The sequence below is a fragment of the Arvicola amphibius genome, chromosome 3 (genome assembly GCF_903992535.2).
Source record: "Arvicola amphibius chromosome 3, mArvAmp1.2, whole genome shotgun sequence".
NCBI classification, from domain to species: domain Eukaryota; kingdom Metazoa; phylum Chordata; class Mammalia; order Rodentia; family Cricetidae; genus Arvicola; species Arvicola amphibius.
The window spans coordinates 132,581,136-132,594,906 of record NC_052049.1 but is presented as its reverse complement, the minus strand read 5'-3'; the positions used below and the strand labels follow the sequence as shown (position 1 = coordinate 132,594,906).

At 39.5% G+C, this 13,771-nt stretch overlaps 1 protein-coding gene across 1 annotated transcript in view; it reads left to right on the top strand.

Moving 5' to 3' along the window:
- The window catches only part of Zwilch (zwilch kinetochore protein), a 36,666-nt gene that overhangs the window by 20,751 nt on the left and 2,144 nt on the right, over window positions 1-13,771 (top strand). The window contains exons 11-18 of the mRNA XM_038323169.1: window positions 38-137; window positions 978-1,057; window positions 3,516-3,672; window positions 4,269-4,297; window positions 6,639-6,775; window positions 9,495-9,590; window positions 12,418-12,530; window positions 13,321-13,432. Coding sequence (XP_038179097.1) covers window positions 38-137; window positions 978-1,057; window positions 3,516-3,672; window positions 4,269-4,297; window positions 6,639-6,775; window positions 9,495-9,590; window positions 12,418-12,530; window positions 13,321-13,409 — 801 coding nt within the window. The 3' untranslated portion in view covers window positions 13,410-13,432. The remainder of the gene's footprint in view (window positions 1-37; window positions 138-977; window positions 1,058-3,515; window positions 3,673-4,268; window positions 4,298-6,638; window positions 6,776-9,494; window positions 9,591-12,417; window positions 12,531-13,320; window positions 13,433-13,771) is intronic.

The window sequence follows — 13,771 nt, the reverse complement described above, 5'->3', positions numbered from 1 at the left end:
TAAACTGAGTGTTCTCTGAAGTTTGCTTCTTTTTTAGGCGGTGAACCATGATGCAGCTGCAGTTGACAGGTCTGTGCTTATCACAGTGCGGGAGGATCTCGATTTTGCTGAACAGCTTTGGTGCAAAATGAGCAGCAGTATGTGTTCTTCATAACTTAAGTGGGCTTTTGTTTGTTTGTTTGTTTGTTTAAGGTTCTTTTTTTAAAAATTTTGTATGTATTGGTGTTTTGTCTACAATATGTTTGTATACCACATGAGATCAACTTGCTTGCACAGGCCAGAAGGCAACTTCAGAGCCTCTGGAACTAGTTATAGATGGTTGTGAACTACCATGTTAGTGCTGGGAGCTGAATTCTAGCACTGTGGAGGCAGCGGCAGGTGAATCTCTGAGTTCAAAGCCAGACTGGATTGATTACATAGTGAGTTCCAGAACAGCCAGATATTCACAGGGAAAGCATCTCAGGCAAACAATACCAGCAACAACAAAGGTTTGTGTCACCACCCCAGCTTCTCGTGCCCTTTAAAATATAAAACATGTTGGGCAGTGGTGGCACATGCTTTTAATCTTAGCACATGGAAAGCAGAAGCAGGCAGATCTCTTTGAGTTTGAGACCAGCCTGGTCTACAGTTCGAGTTCCAGGACAGCCAGGACTAGGCAGAGAAACCTTGTGTTGAAACCCCACAAAAATAAATAAATAAAGTAAAATGTAAAACTTAACTGTATTTACATGAATCAAAATATACCTGAATAAAATTGTTTGTTTTTAAAATGTTCCTACCAAATATTATTTGCCAGTCTGAGCTATGTCTTTTTGATTTTTTTTCCCTCCCAATTTTAAATTCCCCCTTTCAAAAGTGCAGGGTTTTTTGTTGTTGTTGTTGTTGTTTTGTTTTGTTTTGTTTCGTGTGTGTCATTAAGATGACACTTTTGATGAGTAGAGATGTGGAAATGATTTCTTTGTAACTTGGTTTTCAAGGTGTGATTTCATATCAAGACTTGGTGAAGTGCTTCACATTGATCCTGCAGAGTCTGCAGCGTGGTGATATACAGCCTTGGGTAGGTTGAATGGTGTGGCCAGAACGTTTTCCTCGGTGTCATATACAGACCAAATTGAACCAAACAAAAAAGAGCATGTTTGATAAAACACTGGATCAAACAGTCAAAGTTGAATTCCAACTCTGCTACTTTCTAACTTGGGCTCCTTTATTTCTCTGTACCTCACTGCCCTCAACTGCAGTGTTAGAACTGGAATCTACCTGCATCATAATGTTGTGTAGCGGTGAACTGATCTAATGCATACACAATACCTAGTACCTGGTGCATATAAGCTGTTGATGTTGTTAACTGTTCTGGGAATTAATGCTTTCATAGGCCAGTGATGAAACTTACAAACTAGGATGCTCTTTTTCAAAGCAGTTTTGATGATGACTTGAGATTCTTGAAATGTAATATGATCTTTGAACGAATAACACTTGTGTTAGGATCTACCCTGCACTCATGCACAAAAAATATATACCAAGACTGGGTGTGGTAGCACATGACTGTAATCCCAGCATTTGGAAAGCAGAGGCAGGGTGATCACATATGGAGGTCAGCCTGAGCTGTCATGAGACTTTGTCTTAAAAACCAAAAAGAAAAGGGGGAAAAAAAAAGTAGGTTTTGTCCATCAGAATACTTATATAATAATGTTTATAGAAGCCAAAAATAGAAAATAATGTACATTTCTCTTATTGATGAGATGACTAAGTAGCAATAATATAGCTATATAATGATGTGTTTAATAGCTTTTTAAAAAACTATTTATTTATTTTATGTATGAGTGCTCTATCTGCATGTACACCTTTAGTCCAGAAGAGGACATCAGACCCCATTAGAGATAGTTATGAGCCACAATGTGGTTGCTGGGAATTGAACTTAGGACCTCTGGAAGAACAGTCAGTGCTCTTAACCACTGAGTCATCTCTCCACCCCTGTAACAGCTTTTAAAACAGGATTGACAACAAATGATGCAGAATACACATAACTGTATAAAGTGTAAATTTTGAAAAAAACAAATAATCTGGGACCAGAGGGACTAAATTGTCAGTAACAGCCACCTGTGGGAAAAGACTTACAAACAGCTGTACTCTCTGCACTGGAACTTTCTGCCACTGTCTGGATTTTCCAAAGTGAGGTTTTATTACTTTTACACTGAACAAAAAACAAAGCAAAAGATTTAGCTTATTAGGAACCATTTTAAATACTGTGGCTACCAGTTCATCATGCTGAAAGTTAGTTTGTAGCTGTGTGAAGCCCTAAGTTTGATCCCCAGCAGCAATGATCAGCTTTGCATGTTGTAAAGACAGATATACAGAACAAGCATGAGAGTTTGCCTGGGCGGGCAGTAGCAGTTGTAGGTACTTACACTTCACCTGTTGAAGTGAGTTTCTGGGTTTGTGAGTGTTGGTAAGCAGGAGCCTGCTGCACACTGAGTGCAAACCAAGGGAAGCTAGTTTTTAAAAAGAGCAAATGAAGAAGACTAAGAGAAGCTGAAACAGAGATACTAGAAAGTAGCAGCAAGGTGGCATTTTATTTATTTTGAAACCTATTGTTTAACATTTGGTGCCTAAATTAAGTCTGAATTGATAGCTATTTCTAATTTGTAAATTATTATGTTGGCTGTTACATCTGAAAAGTAACTTTGTCATATGTATAGACCTCAAGGAGCAGTGTTCATGCTCCTTCAGTCTACTTGCATTGTGAGTGAAGTGGAGAACTTCAGTAAAGTTGCCCAGTGGTTCCAAAGTCAACAGGCGAAGTCTTACTTGTAAAGCCTCAAAGGACCAACTCTGTTTTCTCTTTGGTAAAATTAAGCGTATCACTTTAAACCTTTCTTAGTTGCTTTGGATTTTCAACACATAAGTGAAGTAGGAATAGCTTTACTTTTTCTTCTTGGTTTTTGAAAAATTAGGGTATCTCCAGGTGGTGGTGGCACACACTTTTAATCCCAGCACTCAGCAGGCAGAGACAGGTTGATCTCTGTGAGTTCAAGACCAGCCTGGCCTACAGAGTGAGTTCCAGGACAGGCTCCAAAGCTCACAAAGAAACTCTGTCTCAAAAACAAACAAACAAACAAAAAAGAAACAAAAAAAAAACAAAACAAAAAATCCACAAAAAAAATTAGGGCATCAAACTGACAGACTGCCTAGCTGAGGATGGCTGCTCTTGAACTTCTGGTACATCTGCCTCTACCTTCTGAGTGCTGGGGTTACAGACGTGTGCTGCCCCTCCTGTTCATAGGTGCTGGGGATGGAACCCAGAGCTTTGGGCATGCTAGGCAAGGGCTCAAAAGCCACATCTCCAGCCAGGAGTGGCATCTTGGTAGCTCAGGTTAATATGGGGGCATTAATTGAAGTAATTTATAGTGTTAGGAAACTGAAAATGTAAAATAATAATTTTGAACTCCTAATCTTCTTTTGCTTATTACATTTGTTTATACTTAAATTTAAGATTTATAAACTTTTTCTATTTCTAGCTGCACAGTGGGAGTAACAGCTTACTAAGTAAGCTCATTCATCAGTCTTACCATGGAGCCATGGACAGCGTCCCTCTCTCTGGAACTACTCCACTTCAAATGCTCTTGGAAATTGGTTTGGACAAACTAAAGAAAGATTATATCAGCTTTTTTGTCAGTGAGTCCTTTTTCTAACTTAAAAATTTGAAAACCTGTCAGTTGCCACATATAAATACTCATAGAATTTTACCAAAGTCTGGCTTTGCCCCATTGTCTGTGAGACAAGCATTTTCTTTCTCTGAGCCTGTTCCCCACTTGATAAATATAAGTTAAAGAGAACTATAGTGTTCATTTTTTTGTTTAGATATTAGTTTGTTTTTTTTAATGTCGTGTGTTTGGACACCTGTGCCACGGTGTGCATGTGGAAGTGGGAAGACAACTTGCTGGAATCAGTTCTTCCTTCCACTATGTGGATCCCAGGATCTATCTCAGGTTGGCAGGTTTGGTGACAGGTACCTTTACCTACTGAGCCATATTGTTGTTCCTAGTTATAAGATTTTTTTCACTACTTAAAATAGTAGTTTTAAAATATTAGTATGTATTTATAATGTAATTAAGGAACTATTTAACTTGATTGCATCTTTAATGTATGAACTATGAAAATTTTTCTTAAGTTCCTTTTTTTTTATTTTTAAAATTTTGTTGTAAAATTACTAAAGCTTATTTGCATGTATGATTTGTTTTTTTTTTTTGTTTTTGTTTTTTTTTGAATAGGTCAGGAACTTGCATCTTTGAATCATTTGGTAAGTTTCTTTCTTTTATATAGTCATTCTGCACACAGTTGCTAAGTGTCTATAGTGTGCCAGCCTCTGTTCCAGGTCCTTGGAAGTATCATTGAGCCAACTTATGCCAGTTATTACTATTTATAAAGTAAGTTTAAAAGTAGCTTGTTCAATGTCATTCATTCCTTTTCTCTTTGTATTTATGCAACTGATAAGTAGTTTTTATTTAGTCAAAGCCAATGTTCTACCAAAACTTTTATCTAGACTGTTTAGAAAAGCCATTAGACCTATGATGGAGTATTTATTTTATATCCATTTGACTCATTTGTGTTACATTTTAAGGGTCATTTGCTAAAAAAGTTTGGACAATTCCAGCTGGGCACACAGCTTTAATCCAAGCCTATGGAGACAGAGGCAGGTGGATCTCTGAGTTTGTGGCCAGCCTGGTCTACAAAGAGAGTTCCAGGTCAGCCAGGATTATACAGAGAAACCCTGTCTCAAAAAACAAAACAAAACAAAACAAAACAAAATTATGGCATTCTTTAGTGAATTGGCTCATCTCCTGTGCCTCTCAGTCTTCTAAAAGACTAATCTGGGCAGGTTTTTATAAGGACCTGGTGATAATCCCCCTTTGATTAACAAATAATCTATTAGTGACCTAGTTATGTGAATAAACCTGTAGTAGGTTGGGCACCAATTTGTTGTAAGGAGTCTTCTTATTCATTTCCGGTTGCTCAGCCCCGAAATAACCACACAAAAACTATATTAATTAAATCACTGTTTAGCCTATTAGCTCTAGCTTCTTATTGGCCATCTCTTACATCTTAATTTAACCCATTTCTATTAATCTGTGTATCACCACGTGACTGGCTTACCAGCAAGTTTCCGTCTGTTATCTGTTTCTGGCAGGACTACATGGTTTCTCCTGACTCCACCTTCTTTCTCCCAGCATTCAATTTAGTTTTCTCTGCATAACTCTATTCTGCCCTGCCAGGCACAAGACAAATTTTTTATTAACCAATGGTATTCACAGCATACAGAGGGGATTTCCACATCACCTCCCCTTTTTGTTTAAATAAAAAGGAAGGTTTTAACTTTAACGTAATAAAATTACATAAAACAAAACAGGTATCGAACAAGAATTACAGTTACAATATTTCTATTTACTTTATCTTTTATTATCACAAAAACTATAACTATTTTTCAACTCCATCAAAGACTGCAGAAGGATATAAATATTATCAGTTGGTAGATCATGAGATTCTTAATCTCAGGGTCATGGGTTTGGGCCCCACATTGAGCATCAATTTGTTATAAGGAGGCTGCTTGTTTGTTTCTGGGTGCTCAGCCCTGAGATAACCACACAGAAACTATATTAATTAAATCCCACATCATAAAACCACATCATGTCTGCAAGTTCTAGGTTTGTTCAAGGGGACAGAATTGTATAAAGTGTACACTTCAAGAGCCTAGTCTTGAAGGTTATTGTCAAAGTTTGTTTATCATTCCCACTATGGGTTATTAGGTTGAGTCTCAGAAGTAGGACTGGAAAGAGGAACATTTGATGACACTGGTTTAGCTTGACAAATTTCTTCTTCGAAAGCTCTGCTGGTGTACTAGTAATGTGTACTAGGGAAAGATTGTCAAACACTTTGTTAGTTTCTCGACCTTGGGTTCCCCAGGTATAGAGAGATTTAGAGCGGTCTTTCAGTTAGTCAGTCCTTCATGCTGTCTCCAGTAATGAGTAGTGTTGGCTGCCCACTTGTGCCTCCTTAATGACACAGCATGGGATTAGCTTGTCTGGGAGACTGTGTACCACTGTTTGCCTGTGGCATTCTTTTTTGTTGTTGTTGTTTTGTTTTTGGTTTTTTTGAGACAGGGTTTCTCTGTGTAGCTTTGGAGCTTGTCCTGGAACTCACTCTGTAGACCAAGCTGGGCTCAGGACTTACAGAGATCCGCCTGCCTCTGCCTCCCGAGTACTGGCATTAAAGGCGTGCGCCACCACCGCCCGGTGTAAAGACCTGAGTTTAAAGGGTAGTTGTGAAAGATGGTGAATTCTGTGTCATTACCTCTCCCTTCTAATCCTAGTATTAACCGTACAAATTTAGAGGTAGAGGGAATGGCCATTTTTTTCTCAGAGGTTCTGCCTAGTCTTTACCTCCTTACTCTCTTTTTTTTTTTTGGTTTTTCGAGACAGGGTTTCTCTGTGGCTTTGGAGCCTGTCCTGGAACTAGCTCTTGTAGACCAGGCTGGTCTCGAACTCACAGAGATCCGCCTGCCTCTGCCTCCCGAGTGCTGGGATTAAAGGCGTGCGCCACCACTGCCCGGCCTCCTTACTCTCTTTATATTTCTTTCTTTCCAGGAATACTTCATTTCTCCATCAGTAGCTACACAAGAACAGATTTGTCGTGTTCAGAAACTTCACCATATTCTAGAAATACTAGTCATCTGCATGCTTTTCATTAAACCTCAGCATGAGCTTCTCTTTTCTTTAACCCAGTAAGTATTTTTTTTTTTTTTTTTTGCTTTGAGGCTTGTCTCATTTGTAGTCCATGATGACCTCAAACTCAATGTAATCCTCCTGCCTCAGTTTCCCAAGTGCTGGGATTACAGGTGCGAGCCACCACAACAACTTATAGTAAGTATTGCTCTACTGTTTACTTATTTAGGATCTGTCCTCTTCTAATTATCTTCTTCTAAAAAGTGCAGTTAAAAGTATGCACAGAGCTGGAGAGATGGCTTTGCAGTTAAGAGTTAAGAGTACTGGCTGCTCTTGCAGAGGACCAGGTTCTGTTCCCAGGTCCCACATGGAAGCTCACAAACCATCTCTAACTCCAGTTCTAGGGTATCCGACACCCTCTTCTGGCCTCCTTAGACTCCTGCTTAATTGTGTTATGATAACATATATATACGCAGGCACAAATATATACACATAAAATAAGTCTGGGTTTTTGTTTGTTTGGTTTTTTTTAATATTTGCAATTTTTATTGCTAGTTAGACTAGAACTTATTTGCCTAGTCTTTACTTTAGTGTGGCTTTAGGTCAATATTATATGATTGAAAGGCTTTGGATTGAAAAATGGTCAGATTTGACCTTTCTCACGCCTGGCTTCTTTAGGAAGTTTTCTCTCAGTGAATCATGTTTTTTCTGAAAAAGTATATACTAACTCAATTGACTGCTGAAGGATTAAATGGTGTATCCTATATATGGCACCTGATACATAATAGGCCCTTAGTAAATAGTATTCTAATTTTAAAAACTGAGTTTTAGCCAGGCGGTGGTGACACACGCCTTTAATCCCAGCACTTTGGAGGCAGAGGCAGGCGAATCTCTGTGAGTTCGAGGCCAGCGTGGTCTACGGAGCGAGTTCTGGGACAGCCAAGGCTATGCAGAGAAACCCTGTCTCAATACAAAACAACAAAAAACCAGTTCTGTACTCCTATAAATCTAGATCAGATTAAGCAGTAGTAACTGGGGAATCCATAGACCTGTCAGTAACATAACTGTGCTCAGAGCTGGTCAGTTTGACTACAGGCAGTTTAGAGCAATCCTAGCATGTGAAAGTACTTTGTTTTTGTCTTTTGTTTTTTTAAGACAGAGTTTCTCTGTTTAACAGCCCTAGCTGTCCTGGAACTCACATTGTAGACCAGGCTGGCCTCAAACTCACAGAGATCCACCTGTCTCTGCCCCAAAGTGCTGAGATTAAAGGCATGTACCACCACCGCCACCTGGCTACTTATTTTTCTAAAAAATTTTTGGCTGAGTATGATGACATATGCTTTTAATCCCAGCATTTAGGAGGTAGAGCAGCTGATCTCTTGAGTTCTATGTTCTACCTACATAGGCAAGTTCAAGACCAGGCAGGGCTACACAGTGAGACCCTGTCTCAAAAGAAAAAATAATTATATTTATTTAGTGTACATGCACCTGCATGCCAACACGTTTATGTGGCAGTTATAAGAACAATTTATAGGACTCTGTTCTCTCCTATGTGAGTAGAATGAGCACAGATTGTCAGGATTTGCAGCAAACACCTTTACCAGTGGAATCATCTCACTGCTCCCCACCGCCCGTTTCTTCTTTCCGAGGTAAGGTCTCCCCAGAACCTGAGGTTTGCATTTTCTCAAATAGGTGAAATCCAGCAAACCCTAGCAATTCTCCCTCTGCCTCTTAGCTGAGTTAGCACTGCAGACATGTATGTGATGTTTAGCTTGTTATATGGGTTCTGGGATCTGAATTCTGGTCCTTGTGATTCCATAGGAAATCTTTTTAAGTCAACCCCCCCCCTTTTAACTCTTAAGCCATCTTTCCAAATCACATTTTCCAAATTTATAATTTGCATCAGTTGTAAAGATATAAAGAAGAAAGAATGAATCATTATTGCTTATTCAATCTAAAAGGTTTTCCTGTCAAGCATCATTCCTGTAGATCTGCTGGAGATGCAGCACAGTGGTAGAGCATTTGCCTAGCATGCATGAGGCCTGGGGTTCATTACCTAGCACTAGAGAAAGGCAGGGGTGGGAAGAGAGGGTGGGAGAAATGAAAAAGGAAAAATCAGTAGATCAATGAATTAGTTTAATTCTCTGGATTCTTGGCAGGAGAGATGGTTCAGCAGATAAAGAAGACACTTGGCGCTAAGTCTAAGGATCTGAGTTCAGGCTGTGGAACCCACATAGTAGAAGGAGAAAACCAACACCTTAGAGTTGTTCTCAGATCTCTCTACATATCTACTTTGAGATACTAACACACACACACATGCACAAACACACACAATAAATCAGTTTAATTGTTAAACTCCCAGGTTTCTGAAAGCCATGGAGTCCATATTTGTCTCTCCTGTACTAATTTTTTTATCTTTCAGATACTTCCTACTTAAGTCTTTATTTGTGCTCAGCTGGGAATTGAACCTAGAGCCTTGACTATGAAAGGCAAGCTCTCTACCACTTAGCTACATTCTTAGACCAATGTGTTTTTGTACAAGAAATCTGCATACTATAATTTTTGTTTTTAAATGAATGGAATTTCCTTGGACAGAAAGAAAACATCATCCAAGTTTCGTTGGCATGGTGGGGGTTGTTTGTTACTATTATGCTCTGAATTCATTCCTTCTGTTGGTTTCCTGCTTAGTGGTACTCAGTAAAATGTTTTTCTAGACTATAAGGCCTTTATATTTTCTGATGGCTCTTATTCCTAAAAGAGATTGTTTTATCTTTCTAGATCCTGCATAAAATACTACAAACAAAATCCTCTGGATGAGCAACATATTTTTCAGTTGCCAGTCAGACCAGCTGCTGTAAAGAATTTGTATCAAAGGTGAGAAACTTAATAATTATGTTGTGCCTTATGGGCAGTTTGATGCCCATTTTCCATATGATTTCATGACCCAGCATGGCTTAACTTCTGAACTTTAATCATTGTCCCATGCTCCGACCCAAGTTTCATGACTTTTCCTATTTCTTCTCCCAAACTTTGTGTCACCTAAGACTTTTGAGCCTCTAGTCTTTGTTCTGTCAGTTTACAGTTTTGTCACAAAATCAAGGGAGAAATAATAGCCAGGAAGAAATGATAGGATAAGAGAAAACGATGGGGATGGGTAGGGGTGGCCAGGCCAAGGATGTGACTGTGAGAGGGAGAGAGTTGTGGCCATTCACTCGGACACGCTGCAAACGCTTACTCCCTGGCTGTCCTTCCTCATGTCTGCTTCTTGAAGCTTCTGTCATATTAAAAGTATGCAGTGATTAGTTGATTTTGAAATGGGGTCTTACTATTTTGCCTAGGCTAGCTTTTAACTTTATGATCTTGTTTCAGCTCCCAAAGGATTATAGCCATGCCATGTAACCACTATGGCCAGTTACATCACATTATGGCCCGTTAATTTGTCTAATTAAATGGGCATGTTATAGAAAGAATGTATTTGAATGAGTGTGGTGGCACATGCCTTTAATTCAAGCAGGTGTGTCTTATGAGTTCCGAGACCAGCCTGGTCTACATAGCAAATTCTACGCTAGACAGAAGTACAAATTGAGACACTGCCTCAAAAAGGGGGAAAGAAAGCTTACTTGGTAAAAGTCGCTAAGCATTATGACCTGAGTTTAACTCTTGGAACTCACATGGTTAAAAGAGAACTGACCTCCCCAAGTCGTCCTTTGACATCCACATGTATACTCTGACGTGCCTATCATGGCCTACACAACACATCCATGGACACTCACACACATATGATCGATCGATAGATAAATAGATGGGTGGATAGATGGATGGATCGATGGATAAATGAATAAATAAATGTTTAAAAGGGGACAGGTTTGGAAGATGGCTCACCTGGTAAGAAAATCACTCACTGCACAACCCTTGATGACCTAAGTTTTTTGCTGTCCAGGACTCATGTATAAAGCAATTGTAGTGACTTGTATTATGTAATTCCAGCTGTGGCTAAGTGGGAGACAGAGACAGGAAAAGCCACTAGGACCCCCCAATACTCATCAGTGTACAGCAGAAGTAATGAGAACTCTGCCTCAAAAACAGAAAACTGACTCTCTGAAAGTTGTTCTCTGACCTGTACATGTGCGGGTGGAACATGCCTATCTGCACTCACATACTAAATAAACCTTTAAAAGTTTTTAAAAATATGTATTTATTTATTGAATTTTTTGAGACAGGGTTTCTCTGTGTAGCCTTTGGTATCCTGGAACACACTTTGTAGACCAGGTTGCCTCGAATTCACAGAGATCTGCCTGCTTCTGCCTTCTCAGTGCTGAGATTAAAAGTATGCACCACTACTACCCAGCTAAAATATGTACAGCTACATGATGGTGGCACACACCTTTAATCCCAGCATTTAGGAGGCAGAAGCAGGTGGATCTCTGTGAGTTTGAGGCCAGCCTGTTCTACAGAGCAAGTTCCAGCAACCTTGTCTCAAAAAACAAAACAAAAATGTATTTGCTATTATTATTATTAGTGTGTGTGTGTGTGTGTGTGTGTGCGTGTGTGTGTACTATATATAGCAGAGTACATGTCGTGACATGTATATGGAGGTCAGAGGGCAAATTTGTAGGGTCCATTCTTCCACCTTTCATATGCATTCTGGGAATCAGACTCAGGTTGCAGCCTTCCATCAAACATCTGACAGCAAGAACCTTTACTCACTGAGCCATCTTGATGGCCCCAAATGAATATTTATTTTATTTATTTATTTATTTATTTTGCTTGCTTGCTTGCTTGCTTGCTTGCTTGCTTGCTTGTATATATGTAGTGGGGTGCTTGTAAGCTGAGGCACACGTGTGGAAGTCAGAGGACAACTCACAGGAGTCACTTCTCCCCTTCCATCATGAAACTCAAGTCTTCAGGCCTGTTCCCTCTGAACCATCTTTCCTGCCATGATGGTCAGTTTTTAATTTAGTTAATTAAATTTTTAAAGATTCTACCTTCTTTTGTAATACTCTTTCCTCCTCATGTGTTTGATTTTCAAACGACCATCGTTAATCACCTAATGCCCAAGTCAGAAACCTAGGACCCACCCTCTGTTCACTCTTATTCCTCACTTTGTCTTTTAAATAGTTACCAGTCTTGACTATCTCCCCACATACGTGTGTGTGTGTGTGTGTGTGTGTGTGTGTTTTGTGTTTATTGGTGTCTTGCCTGCATCAGAAGCCCTGGAGCTGGAGTTAGAGACACGTGAACTGATGTGTGGGTGTTGGGAATTGAGCCCGGGGTTTCCTGGAAGGAACAACCAGTGCTCTTAACTGCTGAGCCGTCTCTCCAGCCCCGTCTATTACTGCTTTTTTTTAAAGATTTGTTTCTCTGCTTGTAAGTGGTGGTGCACTTTAATCTCAGCACTAGAGAGGCAGAGACAGGTGGATCTCTGAGTTCGACGCCAGCCTGGTCTACAGATCAATTTCTGGGACGGCCAGGACTACATAGAAAAACCCTGTGTTGAAAAACAACAACACCAAAAATGTTTTTACCTGAATGTGTGTATGTTTTTGTCTCTGCCCCTCCCTTGACTGTACTTCTCCAGGGTACACATTGTTTCCTATTTATAGCCTATTTCACTAAGTGACTAGAAGGAAGGAATGCAATAGATGTTGGTTGGTCACTGGGAGTTTATTTATTTTTTAATTTCTTTTGATTTTTTCTTTAGTGAGAAGCCCCAGAAATGGAGAGTGGAAATAAGCAGTAACCAGAAGAAGGTGAAAACAGTGTGGCAACTGAGTGACAGCTCTTGTGCAGATCATCCCAGTTTCCATAAGCCTGGTAAAGATGACTCGTAGGAAATTAAATCTTCTGGGAGGAATCATTGTTACAGATCTTTTCCTGAACTGTAGGTATAAAACATTAAAGGATCCCAGCACTCGGGAGGCAGAGGCAGGTGGATCTCTGTGAGTTCGAGGCCAGCCTAGTCTAGCTCTAAAACTACAGCGGAACCCTGTCTCGAAAAACCAAAAAAAAAAAAAAAAAAAAGGTAAAGGAAAATCTGACTCTGTGCCAGTGTAAGTGTAATAATCACTAGCAAGTGCTTTTTCTTATTATTCTGGATAAAAGAGCCTTTAATGAATAAGGGCAAGAAGTAGGGACGCAGGTGTAGAGGTCAGTGATGAGATGGGAATGTTAGCTCACACTTTAGACTGTAACCATGGTGATACCTATTCCCTAGTGTATTCTCTGCAGCTAGATAAAAGTTGCCATTTATGGCATTCTGTCAAGATTGCCCATGTTAGTCTCTCAGTTCTTTGTGTAATTAGCTTCCCTTCCTTTCTTTTCCCTTCCCTTCCCTTTTACTTCTTTATTTCTTTGTTTTGTTTGTTCTTTTGTTCTTTTACTCTATTTTTAGTTCTTTTAAATGTCAGATTGTTTCATCATGGCTTAAAAGGAGGGTGTGCTGTATAAACAATTGCCCTGGCTGAGTTTTGCCAGATTCCTTAGATTCTTTTCAAGTGGAAGACAGGTATGTCCACGCTCCTTCTCATCTGCTGCGTTGTGGTAAATCAGCATCATACACGGAGTGAAGCAGTTCTGACTGACCTCATTGTCTTTCTGGTTACAGATTTTTCTGAGTTGACACTGAATGGTAGCCTGGAAGAAAGGGCTGCTTTCATTAACATGGTTAGCTGCAGCCAGGTGCACTTCAAGTAACACGTGCTGAGGGTCCCTGCAAGGTATCTGTGTTCTCTCAAATATGCTGCAATGTGTTGAGTGCCTTGTGTTTTAGATACTTTTATATTGTTAATTTGAATCTACACATCAGGAATACAATTGTTCACCTGTCATCCTCTGAATGGTTATTACTTGACCTGGCAAGTCTCAGATTCCTTTTGTTGGCCACTTAATACATCTGCTAACTCTAGAACGAAAGATGAAAATAACTTTTGTGTGGTAATATCTTTGCATTTTAAATTTGAACAGTTCAATTTCAAAATCATTGGTAAAAGAGAAAAATTGTAAACAGATCCCAACTTAACATGAAAAGCATAATAAACAGTTTTCCTCAGCTCAAT